The sequence below is a fragment of the Dermochelys coriacea genome, chromosome 2 (assembly GCF_009764565.3).
Source record: "Dermochelys coriacea isolate rDerCor1 chromosome 2, rDerCor1.pri.v4, whole genome shotgun sequence".
Lineage (NCBI taxonomy): Eukaryota > Metazoa > Chordata > Testudines > Dermochelyidae > Dermochelys > Dermochelys coriacea.
The window spans coordinates 93,926,689-93,954,409 of NC_050069.1; the positions used below are offsets into that span (position 1 = coordinate 93,926,689).

At 43.3% G+C, this 27,721-nt stretch overlaps 2 protein-coding genes across 10 annotated transcripts in view; one reads left to right on the forward strand and one right to left on the reverse strand.

The window, feature by feature from the left end:
- The window catches only part of FAM210A (family with sequence similarity 210 member A), a 30,953-nt gene extending 25,572 nt beyond the window's left edge, over window positions 1–5,381 (reverse strand). Inside the window, exon 1 of the mRNA XM_043508155.1 lies at window positions 5,245–5,381. The gene's annotated coding sequence lies outside the window, so the exon portion shown is untranslated. The remainder of the gene's footprint in view (window positions 1–5,244) is intronic.
- A 192-nt stretch (window positions 5,382–5,573) lies between these two features.
- RNMT (RNA guanine-7 methyltransferase) lies at window positions 5,574–27,721 on the forward strand. Of its 9 annotated transcripts, none has more exons than XR_006278927.1 (12): window positions 5,581–5,649; window positions 6,689–6,793; window positions 6,967–7,264; window positions 8,500–8,635; window positions 9,660–9,782; window positions 14,389–14,504; window positions 16,966–17,147; window positions 17,812–17,976; window positions 22,828–22,945; window positions 23,675–23,838; window positions 24,351–24,452; window positions 25,211–25,246. XR_006278927.1 is itself a non-coding variant. In XM_043508150.1 (12 exons), the coding sequence occupies exons 3-12, from the start codon at window positions 7,031–7,033 to the stop codon at window positions 27,142–27,144; spliced, it is 1,248 nt and encodes a 415-aa protein (XP_043364085.1). In that variant the 5' UTR covers window positions 5,583–5,649; window positions 6,689–6,793; window positions 6,967–7,030; the 3' UTR covers window positions 27,145–27,721. The 9 variants fall into 9 exon arrangements, 8 of the variants coding, with proteins under 8 accessions (XP_038248947.1, XP_043364085.1, XP_038248948.1 ...); XM_043508150.1 differs by lacking the exon at window positions 23,675–23,838 and adding an exon at window positions 27,107–27,721 and having other exon boundaries at window positions 5,583–5,649; window positions 25,211–25,244; XM_043508151.1 differs by lacking the exons at window positions 5,581–5,649; window positions 23,675–23,838 and adding exons at window positions 5,668–5,968; window positions 27,107–27,721 and having other exon boundaries at window positions 25,211–25,244.

The window sequence follows — 27,721 nt, forward strand, 5'->3', positions numbered from 1 at the left end:
GCATTTCTAGTCAGAGCTGCAAGAATAGCACTGAAACTGAGCGGAACTATATCACTATGGCTGGGAATGTTATGAGTGGCAGTAGAGATACTGGAGCTGTCTGCAGACTCAGGAGGACAGCACCACATGTTTACTTTTGCTGTGATATCTTTACAACCATAATGATTATGATTCACTTTAAAATTAATTTCTAAATCCATTGCATAGACCTCTGAAAAGGACTAATGCTCAGCTGGCAAGAGAAATTTTTCAAGTCCTAAGTCAGCCACTTTTAACTACTGTATCTTTAAAAAGGAAAATAGAGCAAAATGATGCGGATGGGACTGCAGATATTATGACCATTGTATCCTCCAAAAGCATATTGGATTCCAAGAGATGACATCAAAAATAGTCTCTAATTGCTAAGGGCAGTACTTCAATGCATAATTCCTTTCACTTCATAGAGAGAAGAAAAAAAAATATCTAAATTGGAGTAACCAAGAAATCTACTTTTTGATCTAGACGTTCTTACGAAAGGCAGATAGATGATCAACTGGCACCTGGTGGAGACAAGATCCACCAGTCAACAGATAAGCATCTTTAAACTTTTTCCCTTGCCTCCCTCTGTTGGAAAAGACATCTGAAGTCACTGTAGTGGCAGGAACAGAACTATAATAATAAATAAAATAATAATAATAAATAATAATAATAATAATGAAGTCTAAATAAAGATAATCTAGAAACTGATCTTTTACAATGTGCCCTCAACCATCTCACTAATTCTTCCGTTTTTCCTTATGGTTTGGAAAGACAGACTACTGATAAGCATTATTTCTGATAACTGATGACAATCACTAGTACAGTTTTACAACTCTGTTTTTAATTGTTTCTTTTTAACTTTTACTCATGAACAAGATCAGTTTTTGGGCAACATCCGATGGCAGATCTATAGGATGACAAGAATACCTGGCCAAGTGGCATTTCCCCTTTCAACTCTCCACAAATAACACAGGACCTACCTGAAGCATTTTACAATACTATTTTGCTCCACAACAGCAGAAACTTCACCGATGGAATTGTCAGTGCAGCACGCACTGAATGGTGTTCTTGTGAGGAATCATGAATTGGGCAGAAGGTGTGATGAGGCATAATTTGCGAGAATTGAGAAAAACATTGAGGGTGAGGAGTGATTGGGTACAGAACTGTTTGTAGAAGAGTAAAGAGTATCTCCTTGAAATTCAGAGAATAAAGAGGTCACAAATTATTATTTGCATTGAAGTAGCACCTAGAAGCCCCAACCACATCAATTGTTAGCAATTGCTAGCACTCTAAATAGACAAAACAGGCAGAGTGAGAGAAAGATGATTACAGAGGATCCTCCAGTCAGAGTATCTTTTATCATAATTTTCTTAGTTAAAGTCTGAGACAAAAGTCTATTGGAAATGTTTTCAATGGGTCAGCTACATCAGGAAGTCACCACTATAATGAATCATCAAGATTCTAGCTAGACCAGGAGTCTCAAACTCAAATGACCAGAAAGGCCACATGAGGACTAGTACATTGGCCCGAGGGCCGCACCACTGACCACTCCACCCCCTGCTGCCCCGCCCCCACCCCCACTCCACCTCTTCCATGAGGCCCCGCCACTGCCCCGCCTCTTCCCTGCCCCCATTCCAACCCCTTCCCTGAAATCCCCACCCCAACTCCGCCCCCTCCCTGCCCCCAGGGGGTGCAGGAGGGGTGTAGGGTGCGTCAGGGGGCTCAGGGCGGGTCGGGAGGCAGGATGCGGCAGGCGGCTCAGGGCAGGGGGCTGGAGTGCAGGAGGGGTATGGGGTGCAGCAGGTGGCTCAGGGCAGGGGGTCAGGCTGCGGGGTACAGCAGGGGGCTCAGGGCAGGGGGTCAGGGTACAGGAGGGGTTCAGGGGGTGGGTCCGGCCCAGCGCACACGGTGGCAGGGCAGGCTCCCTGGATCCTGCCCTGTCCCTGGTGCACGTGGGGCCCGTAAATGTTTCGGGGGCGTGGGGCTGTGGGGAGCTGGTGGGCCGCACAAAACCCCACGGGCTGCGTGTTTGAGATCCCTGAGCTAGACCTACTGATTTTTTATGAACTGGTTCAGCTACTTTAGTGCAACAATCAGCCTCAGGTTTCAAATCTCTTGTGGCTACAACATACCTCAAGTAGATGCCTAAAAGTTTGGTTCAAGGGAACTGGTCTGACAGAGATGAGGGTTGCAAGGTAGGGTAACATGATGAAACAACTCAAGACTAAGAAGATCCACATATCTGATCTTCTAAAAGTATGCAGGAAAATAGCGGTCTCTCCTCCAGGCACCTGGACTCCAGGAATGGAAAATAAAAGTCAAAAGGAATGACGCCCTTCTTTTGTTGTGGTTATGCTAAGAATTGTAGGAATACAAAGAGAGACTTTTTTCTCTGCAAACTCCTTAAGGAGAATGAGGAGGTTGTCCTTCAATAAATTCTGTGATAAAGGAAAGGAGCAAAAGTCTGAGGCTTGGCCTACACAAATGTTCTCCTGCTTTAACTATGTCCGCATAGTTAAAATGGCAAAAACAGCATAGCATAGGCTCAGTTATATTAACATATTAGCACTTTTATAGCGCAACAACTGCATCTACACTAGAATTTACACCAGCATAACCTTGTTGGTAACAAAAAAATGACACCTCTTACAAGCTTAGTTATGCCAGTCAAACTTAAGTATAGACTAAGCCGAGTTTTGAAGATGTCTATCTCTTCAAGAACAAACCCAGAGAGCAAAGAAAGCAAGCCAGGATGCTGATTCCTACCCAAATGCAGCTGTTTGTTTCTGAGGCTTCCTTGTGTTCTGAAATGTAAGATTAGATTTGAAAAAGATAAGCTTGTTAAAGTGAACAAAATGTAAAATACAGCCACATCTATCCATATTTTCAGAAAGCCTAAAAGAATTGCTAAGAGTTGTGAACTGCCTCTATTCACCTTAATAGGACTTTAATTCAGATGCCATCTGATAAATATTAACATTAACTACTTTACTGCTGATCAAAACATGTAAGAGAGGAACAATGAAATCATGAATATGAGCAAAGTCTGCTGTGACATTTTATTTTGACTCCATGAGAAGGTGGTGCTTGGGTGTGTCACCACCACTCCCTCCTCCTCAGTTTGATGTGTGGAGCCTATAAAGCAAAGGGCGAGAGTGGAGCTCAGGGGACAGGTATGGGGGAGGAGACGTATCCATACCCCATCAAGAGAAAGTCAGAGCATCTCTTCTTTGGCTATGTCTATGCTACGGACCTCACTGCAGCACCGCTTCCCATGTAGCCGCTCTACACCAGCAAGAGAGAGCTCTCCTGCCAGCATAATTAAACCAATGAACAGCAGTAGCTATGCTGGCGGGAGAGCATCTGCCACTGACATAGAGCCGTCCACACTGGTGCTTTTGTCAGTGAACCTTATGTTGGTCACAAGTGTGTTTTTTTTTTTTTTTTTTTTTTTTTTTTTTTTACAAACAAAAGTGCTTGTGTAGACAAAGCCTCTGAAGTATTAACTTGGGTGATTGTGTCTGATCACCTGGGTGGCCTACTGTGGGTTATAGCCGTCACATTTGCAAAGCCATACTTGAGCTGCTGCATTCACACTAGCGTAAGGTGTTAGAGATTCTGGGATCACAACTCATGGCTCTTAGTGCTTCAGTAACTGATCTGCTCTATGGTTCTCTCCTAGAGTTGTGAGAGAACTTGTTTATGCTCCTGGATATATAGGGAATTGTGAGAAGGCACTGAAGGACTATCAGCAGTGGCACTCCAGTACTTTAGCTTATATCCACACTGTAAAGTGGGCAGGTTACCAGCCTCAGTATAAGCAGCACTCAGATTATAGCAGGAATCTCAAACACGCAGCCTGTGGAGCTATTTCCTGTGGCCCCCAAGCTCCTCTCACCCGCCACCCTCCTTCCCCACCAGCGTGCCACGTCCCCAATCCTCTGCCTACCTCCAGGTGTTTCCTGCCGCCAAACAGCTGTTTGGCAGCACTTAGCGCTTTCCAGGAGAGGGGGAGTGGGGAGCTATGCATTTGAGGAGGAGGCAGAGAAGAGGCAGGGCAGGGGCGGGGACTCATGGAAGGGATGGAGTGGGGGGCAGGGCTGGAGGCAGGGGGTGGGGCGCTTTTGTATCTTTATATGAAAAGGTGTTGGTGATATGGCCCTCATGGTGATTTGAGTTTGAGATCCCTGGATTATACAGTCTATAGCCCCACATGGGCCCATTTAGCTCAGACTGAAAGCACCAAATTCATGGAGCTTTGTGCATGTTTGATGACAGGAGTCACGTTAATAACAACCGAGTAAGAGCTCAGGTTAATTCTGCAACAAAGGCACACAGAGACCAGCAAGGAATCCAATTCCCACTGAGAGTAGGCATCAAGCCCTATCATGGAGGAGCCAAGCCTACAGGTGTATTTTCAGCCCCTCGAGGCATCTTTAGCCTACTATGAATGAATGTTGTATCATTTTGGTGTCTTGCATATGGTCATTAGCAGACATCTGATGGGATTTCCCCAGAGCAACTTTGGAACAAAAGTTGACACAAAGTTTCCTATCTGATTTTATTTCAGTCAGCTACTTTCCGCTTTGGTCCCAGGGTGACTAGGGAGGTTGGCTGAGGCAAGATGGGAGCAAAGAAAACCCCAAACACTCAGTCGGCAGATTCCTGCTGCCTCCTTGCACCCACCCACCCACCCACAAAAAAGAGCAGGAAGCAGAACATGGGAGGAGGAGAACCTGGAAGAGGATTTCTCAAATCTGAGGCTCCCGTCCCTGCCTGAAAAGGACCCTCTGTACTTGCATTAGCCGAATCCTACGAACTTAGAAATTATTCACATAAAAAGCATACTACATGGACGCAACACGGTCACAGAGCAAGCAGCTGAAGGAGAGTACGAAGAGGCAAGGCCCACCCAGGCTTGTTTCCCGGAGGGAACGGAAACATGCTGGAGTGAGCACAGTTCCGATGGCAAAAGCACTTTTTTTTTTTTTTTTTAAAACACGGCAGCTTTCAGATACAAGCTCCTTCGCGGCCGCCTTCGCTGGTGGGGCCTGATGGAAGCGGAGGCGCAGCCCGCCTCCTCCCCGCACCGCCGGGGCCGAAGCGCAGTCTCGGGGGGGCGGGCGGTCAGGCTGCCCGGGGTCCCGCCCCTCGCTCCCCGCCTACCAGGGACCCCCAAGCCCGACGCACCCCCCGCCCAGGCCGCCCCTGCCGGGTGGTCGGTACCTTGCGCTCAGGCCGCTGCTCCATAAGGCCAGAGCCAGAGGGTCGCACGCGGGTGGCAGCGCTGGGACCCGACTACAGCGGCCTCGTCCTGCCTCCAAGCAACGTGTTTGTACTAAGCTGCTCCCCGGACCCCCACCACCTGCAGGCCCGATTGTTCTCACTGCGCATGCTCCACTGCAAGGCCTTCTGGGGACTGTAGTCCTTGAAATCGTCAGGCTGCTGCCTCCGCTGACAATTCCCTCCCTTCAGATGCCCTCTAGACTGGAGAGGAGTCACGTATGCGCGTGCGCAATTGGTGCCCCACTGCGGGTCTCTCATCCTCCTTCTCCCCCCCCCCCGGATATGACATAAACAACTCAATATGTGCGTCACTTCCTCAAACAGGATGGCGAAAAGCCTGGATTGGTGAGCGCCGCGCAGAGTCTCAGGCCGGTTCCTCGGAGTCGCGCGTGGATGGGGGCTACGGGCCGGGCTCCGAGCATGGAGCGCCCCTTCAGAAAACAGCTTCCGTGCGCCCGCGGCGTCTCTGCGGTTCGGGTCATTTGCTTTCCGCAGAGCGGGAAGTTTTGGGGCGGGGCCGACGCTCACATTCCCGCGCGCGCCGCAGGGGAGGAGATACGGCCGAAGGGCTGCGCGCGCGCTGCGGAGGAAGGGGGCGGGGCAAAATGGTGCAGTGAGGGCGAGGGCTCGCAGTCGCTTGTTAGGTGGGACGCCGAAGAGGGAGGTGCGCGCGGGCGCTGTTGCCGGGGAACGGGGTGGGGCTCGCGCTAGCGTCTGCGTGTGCCCTGGGAGGGCGGGGCAGGGCAGGGCAGTGAGAGACCCAGTGACGGGGTGGGCCGAAGGGGCGGAGCCTGGGCCTGGCGTTGCGGGAGAGGAGGAGCTGTTCCATCCTCGTCGCCCCGCCCCTTTCGAGGTTGTCGAGTGCGGGGCGCGGGGGGCGTGGTTCCTGAAGGTGACCTCCCAAGAGTTTCGTCTACTGGTTGGGGGGGGGGTCCCGGAAGTGGGGGGTGGGGGTGAGTGTGTCAGAGACCGGGGTGTTTGACTCCCCGCGGGGGGCGGGTCTTTGACGCCCGAAGCCCCGCCCTAGTTCCCCTTTGCCGCGGACCTAGGCCGTGCGCGGGGCCGCTCCCAGTGCGTGAGACTCCCCGACGCCGGCTGGGACCGTGCCAGACCGCGTCTCCTGGCTGCCTTGGGCCGAGCTAGCCGGCCAGAGCCGGGTGGTCCGGAGCGAGACCCCGTGGCCCTCGTTACCCAGTGGATGAGCTAATGGTCCCTTCTGGCTTTAGACTCTGAAAAAGTCAGCTTGAAATCTAGTTAGCTGGGGAAAGGTGTGTCTGGCTCTTACCTGGGGTTGACAGGCCCCTGACCTTCCTGCCAGTCTTTGCTTTCGACCACCTTATTTTCCTAATTTTAATTCCCCCCCCCCCTTTCTTTCGTGTGACAGAATCACACTAACAGGAGAGCTGCTCAGGTGAAACAGTGAAGCTAGCTGTAACAAAGTCCAGTCAAATGCATAAAATAAACTGGAACAGAGAGAGACACCCATATGGCAACTTGGGTGTTATCTGTGTTAAACCCAATTGAATACATTTAAAACGTTACTTTTTAACCTGCTGCCCTCTTTTGACTAATCGAAAGCACTAGGTATGATGGGGCTTTTATAATGTAAGGGAGAACAAGCATAAATTGTAAACTGAAAGTCGTATCTCACTTTTCTCACAGAATTTATTGATGAAAAAAATACTGATTCCTGTTTGATCAAGCAACAAGAAGACTAACCTGCGACATGTCTGATTCGAGCAGGGTTGAAGAACAAGAGTTAGAAAAGAGCTTAGTTGAGGAAGCAGGTAGAACAACATCTAAAGCTTCAGACGCAGAGTCTGCTGTCAGTTTGGATGACAATAATACAACTTCAGGTAAAGAGTATTGTGCTGGAAATGAAAAGGAAGATGTTAGTGATCATGTGGACAGCACATCAAAAAAGAAAAAATCAGAATTTGAAGATCATTCTAGAAAAGTGGTGAGTATTATCTGTTTTCAGTTATGTCTAAACAGTAGGCAGGGATTAAAATCTTTGTTTCAGGGTGTGGGTTTAGAGAAGTTTATTGATCCTTAAAGTATTTATACCTAACATTTTTACAGTGTATGTTTGTAAGATTTTAGCAGCTAGTGTCTCATGATTCACTTACTGTAAAAATTAATTTTAGCATCTGCTGCTATTGTCTGAAAAGAATTATACAGAATTAATATACAGAATTACTTGGAACTGAAGGAACCAGGAGGAAAGGTGGTAATTAGAATGATGAGACTTTGCCCACCCCGATTTAAACTACAGCCTATGGGCCGGATCCAGCACACAAGCCGTTTTAATCCGGCCTTCAAGTTCCTGCTGGGGAGCAGGATCTGGGGCTCCTGCTCCAGCTGACAGTTGGATTAAATGAACAGTGCATATGTATCTGTTGTTAATCTACACTTAGAAAGGGTTTCTGAGGTTAGGCTACACTTCTAGGTTGATCTTGCTACATGGATCAGGACTGTAAAAAAATTTTGCACTCTGTGTGATGTACTTACTTCAACCTATCCCCCTATGTAGAGGTGGCTAGGTTGAAGTAGCTGTCAGAGAGATGCATTATCTGTCTTGATGGAAAAGTCCCTTCCTTTGATGTAGGAAGTACCTACACTACAAGGCTACAGTAGCTGTAGTTTAGACAGAACTGTGAGGCTGTGAATTCAAAATGGATTTTTTATACTAAACTTCTTTTAAGTTCTAGTTTGGAATAACTTTTGGAGAATGTACATACAGCCCTTAAATCCATGGCTTCACTGGGATGAAATTGATTCTTTCAGTGAACACTGGGAATAGCATACAAGAAGTTAAACCATCTTTCTGCAGTGAAGAGATGCCTTGAATCACTCAGCAGGAACCACTTTGGCCAGTTCTGTTTGTACAGTGTCTAGCACAGTGGGATCCTGGACTATGACTAGGGCTCTTAGGTGCTCCAGCAGTACAAATAACTAATAATAATTATGGTGTTAGATATTAAATAGAGTCCTCCTCTTTGGTTGGAATTAAAGAACTCAGGACCAGTGATCAGGGAGGAGTTGGGAAATATTCTTTTGTAAATGAAGCCAGTAAACTTTGCCATTACTTCTGATGTGTTTTAAAAACCTGTGCTCAACATGAGTCTTTTTAATTAAACACTGAAGTGTGTTCACACTTTCTCATTTAATTCTCTTATTTTCCATTGTGTATAGCATTTGGAAGAAGGCCATGGGCAAACTGTAGCTGCACATTACAATGAACTTCAAGAAGTTGGACTAGAAAAACGTAGCCAGAGTCGCATTTTCTTCCTCAGAAATTTTAATAACTGGATGAAGAGTCTTCTCATTGGTATGACTCCTTTATTACTTGCTTTTGTCCTCACTTGAAAAGTTAGTCACTATACTACACTTTAATGCAGTGTATCTTATTTTCTTTGGTTACATTCAAATATGTCCTGTGGTCATCACAAAACAATCATGGTGGTATTAAGACTGCAGCTAAATGTTTTATGCTTTCTTGTGTTCAGTACAGCGTATCTTTATTCAGAGGAAATTGTTTAGGTTCAGCTCTTTTTTAAAATTTGATTGCAAGCTTTTCAAGGCATTGATTTTTCTTCCTTTTTCCTATGTGCTTTTATGCGTCTAGCACAATGGGAGTCTCAGTCCTGATAAGACTCTCGTACGTTTATGGTCATGCCAAATGTTGTTGTTTTACAACATTAAACACCAGCTAACGCTTATAATGCTTACTAAACTTAGACTGGGTAGTAAAGAGCAAATCAAATGTGTAAATTTGCAATATGATGGCATCCAAAAAAACTACTATATTCTATCGACTTTTGCCACTCTCCACCTGTTTCTGATTTGGACTGCAATAGTGTTTTTAGACCCACTAGGGTAGCTCATCCCTTCTTTAATTAAAGAATGCTCTCTTATGCTCATAATTCATACCCAGCCTCATTCTGGATGCGATTCCTTTTGTATTTTATCAGTCCTGCTTCTTAATCACATCTGGGCTCAGTGTTAAGCAAAGCAGTATGCTGCTTTTTTCTGTCTATAAAACACCCCTTCATTCCCAAGGCTTGGCTTACGCTGCACACACAACATTCAGCCCAGGAAGCATTCATTCCTTTTTTCCCCTTCAAATCTTTTGAGATTGATCAAACGTGTATTTAAAGAAAACCACTCTCTTTAAAAAAAACACACTTCAAGAAAAGAAGTATACAGAACTTGAATCAAACCGTTCTTTTACGAACTCTAAGTAGTCTTTGAATGAATTTTGAAATTCTGAAATATCAGACTTTGGTGCTTTAGGGAACTTTGTACAATGAAAGAGGCTTCGTTATCAGTTGAATGTGTGCTTTCTCTTTCAGGTGAATTTATAGAAAAGGTACGATGTAAGAAGCGAGATATCACTGTGTTGGATCTGGGATGTGGCAAAGGTGGAGACCTGCTTAAATGGAAAAAAGGCAAAATCAGTAAACTTGTGTGCACAGGTAAGAAGGCAAACTAATTTTCTAGAGACAGTACAAAAGGTTCTGTGGATATGTATGTACCATGAACGCTACACTTTTTGCTTCTTTCTTTCTGGATATGTCCAAAAATGCCATGCTTGCTGTGAAGGAACTTCATTTCCGTGCTCTACCGTGGCTTTTTTTTTTTTTTTAATCATGTTCATTTTATCATGGTTCCTGGTTAAACTGTTAGCATTAATAGAGGGGAAAGTCCCTAGTGTTCCTATCCAGTTATCATTAATTTTATCTCATAAATGAAAAGTAAATGTTGGGGATCGAGTAAAAATGTTTGTTTAAAATCTCCATGAAAAACTGAGTATATATTTACACTGCAGTTAAAAACCCACAGGCTCGGGCTAAACTGTTTAATTGTAGCATAGATGTTTGGACTTGGGCTGCAGACCGGATTCCAGGACCCTGTGAGGTGGGAGGGTCCCAGAGCTTGGGGTGTAGCCTGAGCCCAGACTTCTACCCCATAATTAAACGGCCCCTTAGCCCGAGCCTCACAAGCCCAAGTCAGTTGCAACAGGCCAGCCATCGGTGTCTAATTGCAGAGTAAATAGTGCAGACACCCTTAGTCACCACTTACTTGCAGAGTCAAATTAATCAACAGTTAATTACAGAATTAATAATACAAAGTTGTATAACCTTCAATTTGCATTCCAGTTACTGGAGCATTTTATCAAGGAAGTTTTAACCGAAGATACTGGCAATAGAGCACTGCAAAACAGGTGCATTGGTGTTATCCTGAAAACTACCTTTATGATGGAAAAAGAAAGGAACTATTTTTAGATATTTTAGATTCTGAGAAAAATTACAACGCTAGGGAAAAGATGAATTTTTATTTTATCAGTTTATTGTGATATCACAGGGTTGGAATTGCCTTTGCTGCAGAATTAGCTATGAGAAGGAATTGGGATCTGACTGACTGAACCCTTGCTTCATTCCTTTTACCGTATTTAAATAGCATTTTTGTTTAAATTTGATATATTTTAAAGATTTCTTTATAGTAACAGTCCTTTATGTATTATGTATTTTATAAAGAGGGGGAAATTATTCTTGATATCTTCGGGACCACAGTTATTTTTTACTCTCATTGGGTGTTTTTGGCCATTTGCATGTTCAGTTAACTGATTTCTGTACATACTTCCTATAATGGTTACACAATTGCACACTAAGGGTACGGCTACAGTACGAAATTATTCAGAAATTATTCTATTCGAATTTTCGGAAGCTATTTTATACATTCAGTCTTCTGTGTCCCCACTAAAGCGTGTGAATTCGGCAGATTGCGTCCACAGTACCAAGGTTAGCATCGAATGTCGGGGCGATGCACTATGGGTAGCTATCCCGCAGTCCCTGCCACCCATTGGAATTCTGGGTTAAGCTCCCAGTGCATGATGGGACAAAAACATTCTTGCGGGTGTTTCTGGGTGTGTGTTGTCAGAAAGCTACAGCAGACAATCGTTTCGCACCTTTTTGGCGTGCAGATGCTATACTGCTTTCAGCAGACGGTGCACTGCTGCTCTACTGCTACTATGAATCCACCTCTCCAACTCAATTCTGCTCGGCCATTATCGCCAACTCTGCTCTCCCGCTATTGCCATGCTTCCAAGCTTCTCCATGTTGTCTGTCCTGCTCCCACCTCCGTGAAAGCCACAGAAGACAATCATTTTCAGCCTTTGTTTGGCTACCATGAACCAAACAGCACAGCTTCCGCTGCCACTCTGCTCTCCTACGTTTCGTGCCCTTTTTCCAGGATTACCCGTGCAGGTGCCATAGTCATAGAGCCCAATCAGATCTCCGCTGCAGTTTTGACCATCGTAAATACCTCGTGTATTATCCAGCAGTATGTGCAGTACCTGCAAACTGGGCAAGGAAGCGATGACAGCGTGATTACTATAGTGATGAGGACGTGGACATAGATGGCACGGCAGGTGTGATTGGGAGATCATGGTGCTGTTGGGCCAGGTTCATGCTGTGGAACGCCGTTTCTGAGCCCGGGAAACAAGCACAGACTGGTGGGACCGCATATTGTTGCAGGTATGGGATGATTCCCAGTGGCTGAGAAACTTCCGTATGCATAGGGCCACTTTCATGGAACTTTGACTTGCTGTCCCCTGCCCTGAAGCGCAGAGACACCAAAATGAGAGCAGACCTCACAGTTGAGAAGCAAGTGGCCATAGCCCTGTGGGAGCTTGCAACGCCCGACAGCTACTGGTCAGTCGGGAATTTGTTTGGAGTGGGGAAATCAGGGGAAAACTGAACAGTTAACTGTGGAGGCTGCTGTGCTGCAAGTAGCCAGCGCAATCATTGACCAGCTGCTATCAAGGGTAGTGACTTTGGGAAATGTGCAGGCCATTGTGGATGGCTTTAATGCGCTGGGGTTCCCTAACTGTGGCAGGGTGATAGATGGAACGCATATCCCTTTCTTGGCCCCGGAATACCGGGGTGGCCAGTACATAAACCACAAGGGGTAGTTTTCCATGGTGCTGCAAGCATGTGTGCATGGATCACAAGGGACGGTTCACCGACATCAAATTGGGATGGCCGGGAAAGGTGCACGATGCTTGCATCTTCAGGAACTCTGGTCTGTTTGAACAGCTACAGGAAGGAACTTACTTCCCAGACCAGAAAATTACTGTTGGGGATGTTGAAATGCCTATAGTTATCCTTGAGGACCCAGCCTACCCCTTAATGCCATGGCTCATGAAGCCCCCCTCTCCCCCCCGCAGGCTCCAATGAGGCTCTGAGCAGGGAGGCTTTGAGCAGGGATGAGCCCTTTAAACTAAACATGAATAGCCCATAGTGTGGCTGGGTTTCCCCCCACTGCGTGGCTCCGATCAAGCTCTCATTCACCAGAAGTGCTTTTTCCAGGGTCGTGGTCCAGGAGCATGCTTTGGGAGTAGGGGGAGGCTATTCGCTCCAGCATTAAGAATAGTTCCTGGCTGGGGGGAAAACAGATTCCCAACTTGCCGCCTGTGCACTGTCCTTCTCTTCCTCCTCCTCCTCCTCTTCGTCCTCCAAAAACTCATCCTCCTTGCTCTGTGCTACTCCCCCCTTGCAGGTGTCCACGGACAATGGTTGGGTAGTGGTGTCGTCACCCCCTATAATTGCATGCAGCTCACGGTAGAAGCGGCATGTATGGGGGTGTGACCCAGAGTGTCCGTTGGCCTCCTTGGCTTTTTGGTACACTTGCCTGAGCTCCTTGATTTTTTGTATGACACTGTTCTATGTCCCTGGAGTAGCCTCTTTCTGTCATGGCCCTGGAGACTTTAGCATACATATTTGTGTTCCTTTTTTTGGAACGTAGTTCTGCCATAACTGATGCCTCTCCCCAACGTGCAGTGAGATCCAGTACCTCCTGTTCGAACTATGCTGGAGCTCATCTGCGAATCCGGGACTGCGTGGTAGCCTATGATGGTGGATTGTGCTGATGGTTGCCTGTGCTGATGGTGACCAAACAGAAATTCAAAAGTTCCCGGGGCTTTTACTGCCTACCTGACTAGTGCATCAGAGTTCAGAGTGTTGTCCACAAGGAAGTGGTCACAAGGGAGCATTCTGAGATAGCTGCCAGAAGCCAGTATCGTCGAATTGCGTCCACAGTACCTGTAACTGCGATCTTGATTTTAGCGCTATTCCACTTGTCGAGGTGGGAGTACAGAATTTGGAGTAAAGAGTCCTTTAAATCGAAAAAACTGTTTGGTCGTGTGGACGGAACCAGTTTTATTCCGAGGTAACTCGGCTAATTCCGAAATAACTGCGTACTGTAGATCAGGTTTAATAGTGTTGAAAACTGTCTCGTCCTCATTACTTGGTCAGCAGTTATGCATGTGGTGTTCACATCTCTTAGGGGTAGTCTACACTAGAAACCCTCCCTGTCAGCAGAAAGAAGTTTGTCTACATTAGAAACACTACAGTGGTGCAGTGGTTTCTATATCAGGGCTTAGATCAACTTAAATTTCATGCCATGCGTGATGTAATTTTCACAATCCTGAGCTATTTTGTAGCATAGATTAGCCCTGAATTTCCTCAGTAATTTCAACTAAGCACCTTTATCTGCACGTGTAAAGAAAGAGAAACCTTCTTCAGTAGCACTTCAGAAACCCACAGAATTGAACTGTATCCATCCATGTCAACAGTGTGTGTTTTTTTTTTTTTTTTTTTTTTTTTCCTGGTCTAGACAGGCCTTAGAACTGTTTAGAACTCTCTACAAATCCTTGAAGACAACACTGCATCATTTTTATGTCCGTCAGTCTCTTCACATTGTGAAGGTTTCTACTACAACTATAAGGGCTAGAAATTTTTTTTATTAAAGCTTACGTTCTGTGGAATTCGTATTTTATTGTATCGGGCCTAGAATAAAATTAAGTGTGTTGGTTTGGCTCTTTTCCATTTTTAGTACCAAGTATGTGTGTAACAAATTAGTGTACCTAGTTCCTTGTAGTCCCCATAAATATAAATAAAACTTCATAATGGAGCACATCTACTGAAAACCAGCTTTTACTCATGCTAAGGTATGATTGGAGTGAGAGCAGATACCAATCTGAAGAGAAGTTTGTGTATGCAGTTTATTTTTTTTTTATAGATATTGCTGAAGTTTCCATGCAACAGTGCCAACAGCGGTATGCTGACATGAAAGCCCGATGTCGTTCTAATGAATACATTTTCAATGCAGAATTTATAACAGCCGATAGCTCCAAGGTACAGTTGTTCTACTTTATATATTCCTGGTGTCATAACTAGTTGCTTAGTATTCTTATTTGAATAAATGTTGGAAGTCACTAGACTAAAAGTTCAGGAGTGTTTCAAGGAGAGAAGACTTTAATTTAAGGTTGAATTGTTACACTAAAGCAAGGGTGGGCAAACTTTTTGGCCCAAGGACCACACCTGGGTATAGAAATGGTATGGTGGGCCATGAATGCCCACAAAATTGGGGGTTGGGGTGTGAGAGGGGGTGAGGGCTCTGGGGTGGGGCCAGAAATGAGGAGTTCAGGGTGTGGGAGAGGGTGAGGGCACTGGGGCAGGGGGTTGGGGTGCAGGGGGGAGGGCTCTGGCTGGGGGTGCAGGCTTTGTGGTTGAGTTGGGGATGAGGAGGTTGGGATGCAGAAGGGTCCTCTGGGCTGGGACTGAGGGGTTCAGAGGATGGGAGGGGGAAACAGGGCTGGGGTGGGGGGCATGTGTGTCGGGGGCACAGGCACCAGCTGAGAGTATGGGCTCTAGGATGGGGATGAGGAGTTTGGGATGCAGGATGGTGGGACCGAGGGGTTGAGAAGGTGGGAGATGGATCATGGCAGAGGGTTGGGGGAGGGGGGATGGCTCAGGGGTGCAGGCTATATGCGGCGCTTCCCTCAAGTGGCTCCTGGAAACAGTGGCATGTCCCCCATCTGGCTCCTACGCAGAGGCATGGCCAGGCAGCTCTGCTTTGTGCTGCCCGTCTGCAGGCACTGCCCCTACAGCTGCCATTTATCCTGGTTCCTGGTCAACGGGAGCTGTGGGGACCTCGCTTCGGGGGGGAGCAGCGTGCAGTTTGCCCACCCCTGCACTAAAGGCTTGCCTATGTGGAAACTTAATGTGTGGCAAGATGGGGGTGTAAATGTACAGTGCACCAGTTGGCTGTGTGGACTCTGCCTCACGCTCATTCCAGAGTGCACTTTGGCCATTTGGGACACAGCAGGTTAATGTGCTGTAGATTTTACACCCCAGCTTGCTAAACGCTGAGGGCAGGTCTTCACTACCCGCCGATCCGCGATAAATCGATCCCCGAATGCTCTCCCCCTCGCCTGCGGAACTCCAGCTCGCGAGAGGCGGAAGCGGAGTCAACGGGGGAGTGGCAGCAGTTGCCTCGCCGCTGTCCTCATGGCCAGGTAAGTCGACCTAAGATATGCCAACTTCAGCTATGCTATTCACATAGCTGAAGTTGCGTATCTTAGATTGACCTTTCCCCCCAGTGTAGACCAGGGCTGAGTCTCTATGTAGAAAAGTCCTAAATTAATCATTAGAACTATATAAGTTAACAAGCAGTTGCTTATAAACTAGTTCTGACAAACTCTTTCGTTGTTTTGTAATGTACTCTTGAAAGGCTGAATACATCTTTCACCCTACCAAACGTGTCCTTTCAATTTCCTCACTAACTAGTGGGGTCATATTATTCCCCAGATTTTGCTAACTGTTGCTACATAGCCACTAGGGAACTTATAAAACATTTGTGTTGATGGGCCTGGGTTCTTTCCGACCCCCAGAACAAATGTGGAAGACTTTCTGACTTTATTTAGTCCTCTTGCTCCTAAATGACTCTTAATGCTACTGAAATGCAGCCTATTGGGTGAAATTTTCCAATAGCATTTTTATTTTCCATATTGCTTATTTTTAAAACTTATTTTGATAATTTTTCACAGCTTTAAACTCTTGTAGCAAGGCCTCTTGAAAGACCAGTCTGACTCAAATTCCAAGGGCTCAGTCTAACAATCACAGGTTAATTGGATCAGAGGGGAAAGGGTGTGCGTGCAAGTGCATGCAATAAAACCATGTAATTAAAAATGATTGAAGTTTTAGATACAATTTACTATGTTAAAAAATCAAGGTATCTCAAAGATTAAAAAGCAGCTGATCTATTCTTTCAAAACTGAAGTCATTTATCTTGCTGGTTTTATTTAAAAAGCACAAAAACATGTACAAATATCTACAAATTTTGTAAACCGAAAATTTGTTTTCATAAAATTTGCCATAATTCACTTGCAGCTGGACTTTCAGCAACAATACTAGAATTGTATTTTGGAAAGTAAAAGTTGTAACGTAATAGCCACATTATTTTGGCTTCTGAAATTTGATGACCCAGTTAATTCACAGATTTTTTTTTTTTTTAAAGTGAGAAAAATTACAATTTTAAAGTGATATATAAATATATTCTGGTGGCTTTGGAATGCAGTATATGGTTTCTTAAGTAGAAATGGGCTTTCTTATTTCATCTTATTTCTCTTTCTACCAAGCAGTAGTTCATGCCTGAATTTGCTGAGGGCAGAGGGAAATAAACTTTTTACTATTTTTCTTTCAAGTACTTGTATTCTAGGATTGGCATGCATTGCTGGAAGATTAACACAAACAACTTTTTTGATTCTGCAGCCTTTGGTGTATGTCTCATAACTCTCTTTTTAATCCATTTCAGGAACTTCTGTCTGACAGTTACAGTGATCAACATATGTGCTTTGACATATGCAGCTGTCAGTTTGTTTACCATTACTCATTTGAGACATATGAGCAGGCTGACATGATGCTTAAAAATGCTTGCGGGAATCTCTGTCCTGGAGGGTATTTTATTGGCACAACTCCAAATAGCTTTGAACTTGTGTAAGTGCTATTCATTCTATTAATTTTTAAAATTGTATGAAATGTTATCAGATTTAAAGGAGAGTCACTCTTTGCGTGCCCTTGATGTATTTTTATAGCAAAATCTTTCCAGCTGAGGGCCTGTGTTGCCTACTCGCTAGGAGAATCAGACGTTTAGTAACTTGAATAAAATGGAGCAGATTGCATCCACCCTCATCTTTCATAGGGAGGTGTGCCCTAAGGGTACTACACTTCCTAGCACGTAATGCTTCTGTATTGATTTAATTGGTGACAAAACAAGTACTGTGTGGGCTGTAGCTGCAAGCTTCCTCTGACACCTTTGTATCTGCCTACTTCTAACTCTGACCTGCCTCTACAGGATAAAGAGAATTCAGTTTCTATGGTTATCTAATTCTTGACGCCTTTGAATGTTATAACCCGTTATCTTCAGACTGTTGAAATTTGAATAAAAACTTTTTCATTCCCATGTTTTTATATTAGTCTTAATTGATGGCTAAATTTATTAAGGGAGACAGTGTGCTGCAGAGACTAGGGCACTGGAATGGACTGAGTCCTTCTGTGACCTTCTTGAAGGTCCCTGCACCTCTCTTTAGTTTCTTTATCTGCAAAATGGGAATAACAGTTTATTTATCAGTTATTACTCTTTTTATATATCTTTATATAGAAAACGACTTGAAGCTTCAGAAACTGATTCATTTGGGAATGATGTGTACACGGTACAGTTTCAGAAGAAGGGGGAGTATCCCCTGTTTGGCTGCAAGTATGACTTTAACTTGGAAGGAGTTGTTGATGTCCCTGAGTTCTTGGTTTATTTTCCTTTACTGATAGAGTAAGTTTACTTCTGACTTCATTATGTAATCAAATTTTGAAGAATTGTATGAGCACATGTCTAGCAGAAATCTACCACCAGGCATTACTATAATATCAGGATATGCTACTTAAAACGTTTTATTAGTATTCTCTCAAATCTGGTTCATATTTGGAGTATGGGTAGCGAACATTCTTTGTATTAAATATCTATCTTCAGATCCTAAGTGGTAGCCCCAAATTAAGATGCTGGTGTAAAACAGTGTTTCAGATTCTTGATCAGATAGCTAAAACTTTATATTTTTATGGTTTGTAAATTGTAAAAATCGCTACTGTTAGGCTCGTAGAGCCAACATATTTAAGAATGCTGGGGATTCTGTTCAAACTTGTTAGCCTATTGATACGATTTGGTTACTAAAGCACAACTAGTTGCAGGCAATAGGGTTGCATGGGAATCACTGAAGGCATAGTCTGTCCTACAGATCTCTTATGATTGGGGATAATTGTGAAATGGGATATAATCCAGGTTGGCTCTTTCGGGCCATCTTTTTAAATCATAATGACACTAAAGAAGGTAAAAACCCAATTTTTTTCCCTCTGAAAAAAGTGTAATAGTGTGTACTCCATCAGTGTTTCTCAACTTTTTGATACCAGGAACTGACTTCCTGTCTTCCTAAACTGTGTCAGTGAAATCTCAGGGACCCAGGAAGCTTCCACAGACTGGTGGTTGAGAAACAGTGCTCTGTAGTATGTGTTTGGGGATATGTAAATGTGCATCTAGCTAAAAAAAATCTCACTTTCAGCTAACTTGGTGTGTGTGTGTGGGGGGGTATTTATACATATATACAAAATGAATTTTAATTGAAAGTTGTTTCATTATGTATGAAACAGTTTTTTTTTTTTAAATATAACACTAAATACAGGTTTCAGAGTAGCAGCCATGTTAGTCTGTATTTGCAAAAAGAAAAGGAGGACTAGTGGCACCTTAGAGACTGACAAATTTATTTGAGCATAAGCTTTTGTGAGCTACAGCTCACTTCATTGGATGTATTCAGTGGAAAATACAGTGGGGAGATTTATATACACAGAGAACATGAAACAATCACTTAAGGTGAGCTATTACCAGCAGGAGAGCGGGGGGGGGGGGGCGGGAGAGAAACTTTTTGTAGTGATAATCAAGGTGGACCATTTCCAGCAGTTGACTCTTCTGGCTCCGTCAATCTGTTTCTTCCCTCCAGCAGGTGGGTATTGTAGTTGTAAGAATGCTTGATAGAGATCTTGTAGGTGTTTGCTCTCTCTGAGGGGTTGGAGCAAATGTGGTTGTATCGAAGAGCTTGGCTATAGATAATGTATCATGTGGATCATTTGCTCCAACCCCTCAGACAGAGACAAACACCTACAAGATCTCTATCAAGCATTCTTACAGCTACAGTACCCACCCGCTGAAGGGAAGAAACAGATTGACAGAGCCAGAAGAGTCACCTACTACAGGACAGGCCCAACAAAGAATATAACAGACTGCCTCTAGCCATCACCTTCAGCCCCCAACTAAAACCTCTCCAACGCATCATCAAGGATCTACAACCTATCCTGAAGGACGACCCATCACTCTCTCACAGATCTTGGGAGACAGGCCAGTCCTTGCTTAGAGACAGCCCCCCTACCTGAAGCAAATACTCACCAGCAACCACACAACAGAGCCACTAACCCAGGAACCTATCCTTGCAACAAAGCCCGTTGCCAACTCTGTCCACATATCTATTCAGGGGACACCATCATAGGGCCTAATCACATCAGCCACACTATCAGAGGCTCGTTCACCTGCGCATCTACCAATGTGATATATGCCATCATGTGCCAGCAATGCCCCTCTGTCATGTACATTGGTCAGACTGGACAGTCTGTATGTAAAAGAATAAATGGACACAAATCAGATGTCAAGAATTATAACATTCAAAAACCAGTCGCAGAACGCTTCAGTCTCTCTGATCACTCGATTACAGACCTAAGAGTGGCTATCCTTCAACAAAATAGCTTCAGAAACAGACTCCGAGAGACTGCTGAATTGGAATTAATTTGCAAACTGGATACAATTAACTTAGGCTTAAATAGAGACTGGGAGTGGATGGATCATTATACGAAGTAAAACTATTTCCCCATGTTTATTCCCCACCGTTCCTCAGACGTTCTTGTCAACTGCTGGAAATGGCCCACCTTGATTATCACTACAAAAGGTTCCCCCCCCCCGCTCTCTTGCTGGTAATAGCTCACCTTAAGTGATCACTCTGGTTACAGTGTGTATGGTAATACCCATTGTTTCATGTTCTCTGTTATATAAATCTCCCCACTGTGTTTTCCACTGAATGCATCCGATGAAGTGAGCTGTAGCTCACGAAAGGTTATGCTCAAATAAATTTGTTAGTCTAAGGTGCCACTAGTCTTCCTTTTCTTTTAACACTAAATACGTTTCAAAAATTGACAAAAGACAATGTGACCTTCCTCTGCCCTCAGATTGCCTTTCCTTCCCACATTCTCTTCTTTCTCCTTTGTCTCCTCCTGTCACATCTCTATTTTGTGTACTGAACCCATTCCATCTCCTGATCTCCCTCACGCCCATACTTATCTCCTCCCACTTTTTCTCCTTAACCTCTTGCTCTTTCTGCTCATAATACAAGCATGCTTCAACCTCTCCCATCTTAAACCTAAAAGAAATAAAACATGCAACACTTGACACCATTTGTCTCTCCAACTACTGTCCCATCTCTCTTTGGTGTCTGAGGGCTTGTCTACACTTACTAGAGGAGGATGCGCAGCCATTGATGTGTTGGTGGTCGATTAACAGGTCTAGTGAAGACCCGCTAAATCGACCGCAGATCGCTCTCCCATTGACTTCTGTACTTCACCTGAACGAGAAGTGCGAGGGGAGTCGACGAGAGAGTGTCTCCCGTCGACATAGCGTACTGTGGACCCCCCCGTTAAGTGGATCTAAGTATGCTTACTTAGATTGGTCTCCCCCTGTAGCGTAGACAAGGCCTAAGCTAATTGAAAATGTTATCTACAATTGCAGTCGGTAGTTTCTCTCCTCCAGTTCCATCCCAGGCTCTCTCCAGTCTAATATCTGCCCCCAGCACTCCACTGAAAAGGCTCTTGCCAATGTCTTCAATGATGATTTCCTATGCGAAGCTCAGAACCAGTATTCTTCATCCTCGACCTGTCAGTGGCCTTTGCACCATCAATCATGTTCTTCCTGTCCCTTGATTTGTTACTCTGTCCTCTTCTGGTTCTTTTCCTACCTCTTTAATTGCTCCTTCAGAAAGTCCTTCAGTGTATCCACCTTACCCTCCCCACCAACTTTGTCTGGCTTCCACAAGGCTCTGTCATTGGTCTCTTTCTCTTCTTTCTTTACAGTTTGGATAATCTCATCTGCAGCACAAATTCAACTATCCTCTCTATGGAGACAGCTCTCAGATTGATCTCTTCTCTCCGGACCGTCGTCCTTCTGTCCAAAATGAAATCTTGGCCTCTGTCTTGTGAATATCTAACAGTCATCTGAAGCACAACCATCTGGCTTGTTGCCCGTGCCCATAATTAGTGCTTCATCTTTAACTCGGACCTTTCTAGGTTGTTCTATCCAGGCTCTATCTCAATCTCATAGATTCTCTCTTAACTATAAGATACAGCCTTTCCTGTCCATCCACACAGATTGTCCAGGTTCTCACCATCTTATGTCTCCATTATTGCAACATTCTTTTTTCTAGCCTTGACAAATGGGATCTTGCCCACTCCTATCCATTTAGAATGGTGTTGCAAAGGATATTATTCTAGCCCACTGCCTTGTCCACGTAACTTCTCTCTTTGCATCACTTCACTGGCTTCCCTTTGTCACATCAAACATTAATTGTTTGGGTTCACTTTCAAGGCCCTTCATGGCCTCTCCCTACCCTACCAGTCATCTGTCATTTACTATTGAAATGTCAGGTCCTGCTTATTGGCCAGTAATGCCAGCCTTCATTGCCCACTTGTTAATTTCTTAAATGAACACCTTCATTCTTGGGAGGAGATCCATGTAAATACCCACAAAGCTATCTCATTATTCTTAAAATCCTTTCTTAAAGGACTCGTCTTTGTAGTGATGCCTCAGACTTGACAACAGTTAGGTTGCTGGTATGCTAATACTAGTTCCTATTATGGTGACCAATATTGTTTCATTGTTTCCTAGTATTCCCTGCCTATATGTATCTGTTGTTTCTTGTCTTATACTTTGATTGGGGAAGGGACTCTCTTTTTTGATCTTTCTGTACTGAGCGTAGTACAATGGAGTCCTGGTCCATAGTTAGGGCTCCTAGGCATTATGGTAATACAAATAAACAATAATAATAATTAGGGAAAAGGCCCCTGATACCGATAGGCCCGGCCCCAGTATTAGGTTCTGTTAGTATAGTATAGTATAGTTAGCAAAATCCTATTTAAGTTGATAAAACTCTTCATGCGTTCAAAGGGTCATAGTAGCTGATCTTGATGCAGGAGCATAATGCTAAAAAAATTTTTAGACTGCAAATTCAGATTTTCATTAAAACTTTTGTGTTTCAGGGAAATATAAATTGCTCTGTCCAAGTCAGAAATATTTATACCCAGGCTTAGAGCAGAGAATTTTTGATGACATTATAACTCCTTGAAAATGGATATTTGATGGCAGTGTGGACTTTTCCAGCCTTTCTAATAAAAGCCATAAATATATAAACTTAGAGGTTGAAGTCCCACTGAAGACCATATGGTGTCCCTGTGGTTCAAAACTATCAACTATGATAAATTCAGGCTTTTGTTGCTTTAAAAATATCTCTACAATAATTTTGTGAATCACTTATTTTCACAGAATGGCAAAAAAATACGGCATGAAACTAGTCTACAAAATGACATTTCGGGAATTCTATGAAGAAAAGATTAAGGATGAGGAAAATAAAATGCTGTTAAAGCGAATGCAGGCTTTGGAGGTAAATATAAAAATGATGATTTTAAAAAAAAACCTCATTCTTTCATTTAAATAATGTTTTGCATCTTGCTGGGGTTGATCTACTTTAGCAATAGCTTTGGGCAGTAAATTATGACTAGTATTCAAGTGCATTGTAGGAGCCAAATAGTTCCTATGGCATGCTGCTGAAAGCAGTTAATCTTCTTCTAAATTTTGTAGCTAAATAAAATACTAATGAGTTTCAAGTATATTCTGTTGAGGACAAGTTTTTATATTGGGTTACTAGGCAACTGTGCACATTTTACTTGTATTTTCCATTTAACAGGTTCAACACACTTGTGCTTTGAATTGTATTTGCTCGTGTGTGTGTGTGTGTGTGTGTATTTGTAATATCTGGTGCTATATAATTAACTGTTCATTGTAAAGAGTGGTTCAATGCTCCATTATAAACAAGAGTAAGAAATGGAATAGAAGGACTTGCTGTTGCCTGTTACAGAATTACCTTTTTTATGTGTAAGAAATCTGTTATTAGAAAAGAGAAGAAGAATTGAATTAGGTATATAAAAATAAATACTTTGTATATACAGGACAATTATACTTTTAAATGTAAATCCATAACTAGCCTTATATCTATGTCCAGCAGTAATCTTTTACCCTCAACGTCTCACTTACACTTGGTTCCCCCAAGGGACAGGTACTGTGTGTGTCTCTTCTGCAGCTTCTGAACATTCATCTATTTTTATAAATTCAGAATTGCATAGGACTTCATTTCCAGTACTCGGAGCAAACAGTTCAGGAGCCACTTCAATCTTACCAGTTTTATCCTATTACAAAACAGTGATTGGACAGTCTTACAATAGTGAATATGATTGATAAGCTCCATAGATAGAGATACATATCTGTCACTTTTCTGCAGTAAGTGCTCATCAATTCTGGTTCACTGTTTTGAAGTAATTAAATAGGATTTTGTATGAATCTGCCTGAGCATAAAAATTGGTTTAATTTTTTTCCCCAGAAAGTAAATGAGACTAAATTTTCAGACTTGGCTATCTAATGGTAGGCATCAAAATAACTGCAGATTGACGTTTTTCATAGGTATTGACTTCCCTTTAAGGCCTCTTTTAGGGTATGCCTACAATGTAATTGAAAACCCATGGCTGGCTTGTTCCAGCTGATTTGTGCTTGTGGGACTCAGGCTAAGGGGCTGTTTAATTGTGATTGTAGATGTTTAGGCTGGAGCCTGAATGTCTACACTGCAATTAAACAGCCCCTTAGCCTGAATCCCATAAGCCCAAATCAGCTGGCATAAGCCTATTTTCAATTGCAGTGTAGACGAACCCTTATTTAGAAGACACCTTTTTTGGTTCACATGTTTAATGGCTAGATTTTTTTTTTTTTTAATATAGTAACTTTCATCTTTTCTTCAGCCATATCCTGCAAATGATAATTCCAAACTTGTCTCTGATAAACCTGATGATTATGAGCATGCAGAAAAGCTTATGAAAGATGGCAAACCAAAGTTACCTCTGGTAAGTCTCCTTCCCCCACACCCCCAAGTGATAGACTCTTGTCAGAAGCAAAGTGTGCTCAGTGATGCATAGGGTCTAGTCTTGCAAACACTTAGGCATTTGCTTAACTTTATATAGATGAAGAATTCCATTGACTTAAAGTATGGAATTAAAGTACATACCTAAGTGTTCAGAAAATCAGGGCCTTAGTAACTAATTTATTTAATGACATATGCAATTTTATAAAAATCAGTGTTAAAATTTAGATGGAAACCCTACTATGTTCTTCAAAGAAACAACTATAGAATGATCAATACACTCTCTTCCACAAGAGACCTGATGTTTAATTGTCCTTCACACTAAAGGGTAGCATATCATGTAGAATTTAAGTCATAGGTTGAAACATTCTTCCCTTTAGACTGAGATTATTTTTCAAGCACTTGTTTATCCACTCTTATTTATATATTTAAATAAAGGTCTGATCTTTATAGTAAAAATGTAGTGATAGTGTAACATAAAACCCTATATCAAGGGGGAAAAATTGAATAAAAGAGTTAGCTAAACTATTCTCTCAAACCTGCAGAGGACTGATAAAGAAATGTCCTTATTAGTAGTTGATAGATAAATCTATCACCTAGGTAAAGAAAAAGCTGCTTGGTTTCTTAGTTTAATATTTTTGTTACTAACTGCTTAAAGTATTCATGATTATGGGGGATGTTTGATTTATATTTCATCATACTCCATTTGTGATATGTGCCTTATTGTCAATTTCTTTAAAGGGAACCTTGAGTAAATCTGAATGGGAAGCAACAAGTAAGTACTGTTTCTTTTCAGTAACTATTATAATCTCATAAATGTGGGTTTTCACATTTTTGTAAAGTAATTGATTCTCTCTTTCCATTAGCGAGAGATTGAGGAGCAGTGCTTATAAGGAATAGGATGTAGTCATAGCTTGATCAAATTAAAAGAATAACATTTTGTTTCACTGCTGGAAAAGGCATTCAGGCTTGCTGTATAGATTGAGCAACCTTCTAGCAATGATTCATCTTATCATAAACAAATACATTTGATGCCAACTGGAAGCCCATAATAACTGTCAAATCGGATTCTGTTTGATCTTGCAGCTCTTTTTGACACAATAAATGAAGTCTCTGCTACTATAAAACATAAGGGTCTCCACAGATTTCACTGTCCTGTATAGGTTTCTTTGATTACATGCCAAATGAAGTATTTCTGAGGAGTGTCACTCTAGCAGAGACTGCACTGAAGGTACATCTTGTGGTTGACAAAATGCTAGCTAGCAGCTGTAAAGTCCTACTCAACTGTATGTTTTTAGGTCTTGCTTTTTTAAAATTAGCAAACTTCAATTCTTCTTATCTTTTGGATTTTAGTCAGATTTCATTATTTTTAATTGTACAGAGTTGAATGTACAAACTTAATTCTGCCCACTATATATAAATAAGTCTTTAAATTTAGGGTTGTGTATTACCTTATGTGCACCTATAAATCTAAGAAATTGAAATTTAAAGACTATCCCTCATACATAAAGGGGAGCAGAGTTAAGGAGGCATGTCAAGCACTCTGGTAATGAAACGTGAATGTTTAACTGCAATTAACGTTGCGTGAAGCCAGGGGTGAGCAAACTAGGGCCTTCTAGTCGTTTTTAATCCAGCCCTTGAACTCCCACTGAGAGGCGGGGTCTGCGGCTTGCTGTGGTCCAGCCGGGGAGCTGGGTCCGGGGCCATTCTTTTTGCAGCTCCCGGAAGCAGCGGCATGTTCCTTCTCCAGCTCCTATGCGTAGGGGCAGCCAGGGAGCTCTGCATGCTGCCCCCACCCCAAGCACCGCCCCCACAGCTCCCATAGGCTGGGAACTATGGCCAGTGGGAGCTGCAGGGGCAGTGCTTGGAGTCGGGGCAGCATGTGGATCAGAGTCACTTGGCGGCGCTTCCGCGTAAAGAGCTGGAGCGGGGACCTGCTGCTGCTGCTGCTGCTGCTGCTGCTTAAGGTAAGTGCTACCCAGCTCCTGTACCCCCTGAGCCACTCCCCCGTGCCCCTGCCCCAGCCCTGATCCTCCTCCCACCCTCCGAACCCCTCAGTCCCAGCCCGGAGGACCCTCTGACATCCCAAGCCCCTCATCCCCAGTCCCACCCCAGAGCCCAGAGTCCACACTCCCAGCCAGAGCCCTTGCCCCTTCCTGAACCCCAGCCCCCAATTTTGTGAGCATTCATGGTCCACCATCTAATTTCTATACCCAGATGTGGCCCTCAGGTCAAAAAGTTTGCCCACGCCCGCATTAAGCGGATAATAGTATGTTACTAACTGCATTTAAAATCCTTATTTATCATTACTTTGCATTTAATTCTAGATTCATATTTTGTATCTTAGATTTCGGGTCACGCTTTCAGAAGAAATCCAACCTAGCCTCTTAAATACAAAAACATGTTGTAGATGTGGGTTTTTGCATACAAAAAGTTGCAGGAGCAAGACTAAAAGTTGCTTTTAAAAATTTGCTGTAATAAGAAATGGTAATTGATGGGGTAGCCATTGGTGCAGTTTCTTTTAATAAATAGAATTTGTTCTGCAACAGCTTAGGAGAGGGAAATGTTTGTCTTTATGTTTGAAACCTTTGGAGAGAAAGAAGTAATGCAAATTTTAAATACTCTCATCTTTCATAGGTATTTACTTGGTTTTTGCATTTGAAAAGCAACAGTGAAAAGAACAGTACTGGAAGTAGCAAGAAGAGATTGCATCCTGGTACAAGTTGGAGTGATGTAAAACCATTGTGGCGACTATTTTTTTATGTTTATTTTTTAATTATTAGAAGTGTGCAGGACACTACCAAAAACTAGGGCAAGCTCATGAATCTGAGTTACAGTTGCCTGTCTGCGACAGATGGACTTTTGTGTATATAGAAGATTGTCTGAACCTGGCTTTTTAAACATTTTTCAGTAATCTGCATGCTCTCAGAAATACCATTTGAACTCCACAACGCTCTTATTTCCAATAAGAAGTTTGTTAGTCAGGTTTGTTCAGGTGACCAAGAGCCTGGTCCTGTACCCATTGAAGTCAATGGAAGGACTTCCAGTGACTGCAGTGATGTAGGATCAGGGCCTAAGAGCACTGTAGAGCAAAGCTCAGATTGATTCACAGTGCAGTACTTCAACAGTATTAAATTGTATTGAAGTTGTAGTTTATGTCGAAAGGTCCCAAACTGTTCTTGTTTTTTGTGATCACTGATATGTAGTGTCATTACGTGGTATCTTCAAGATTAAATGGGTTTATGTTCTGTA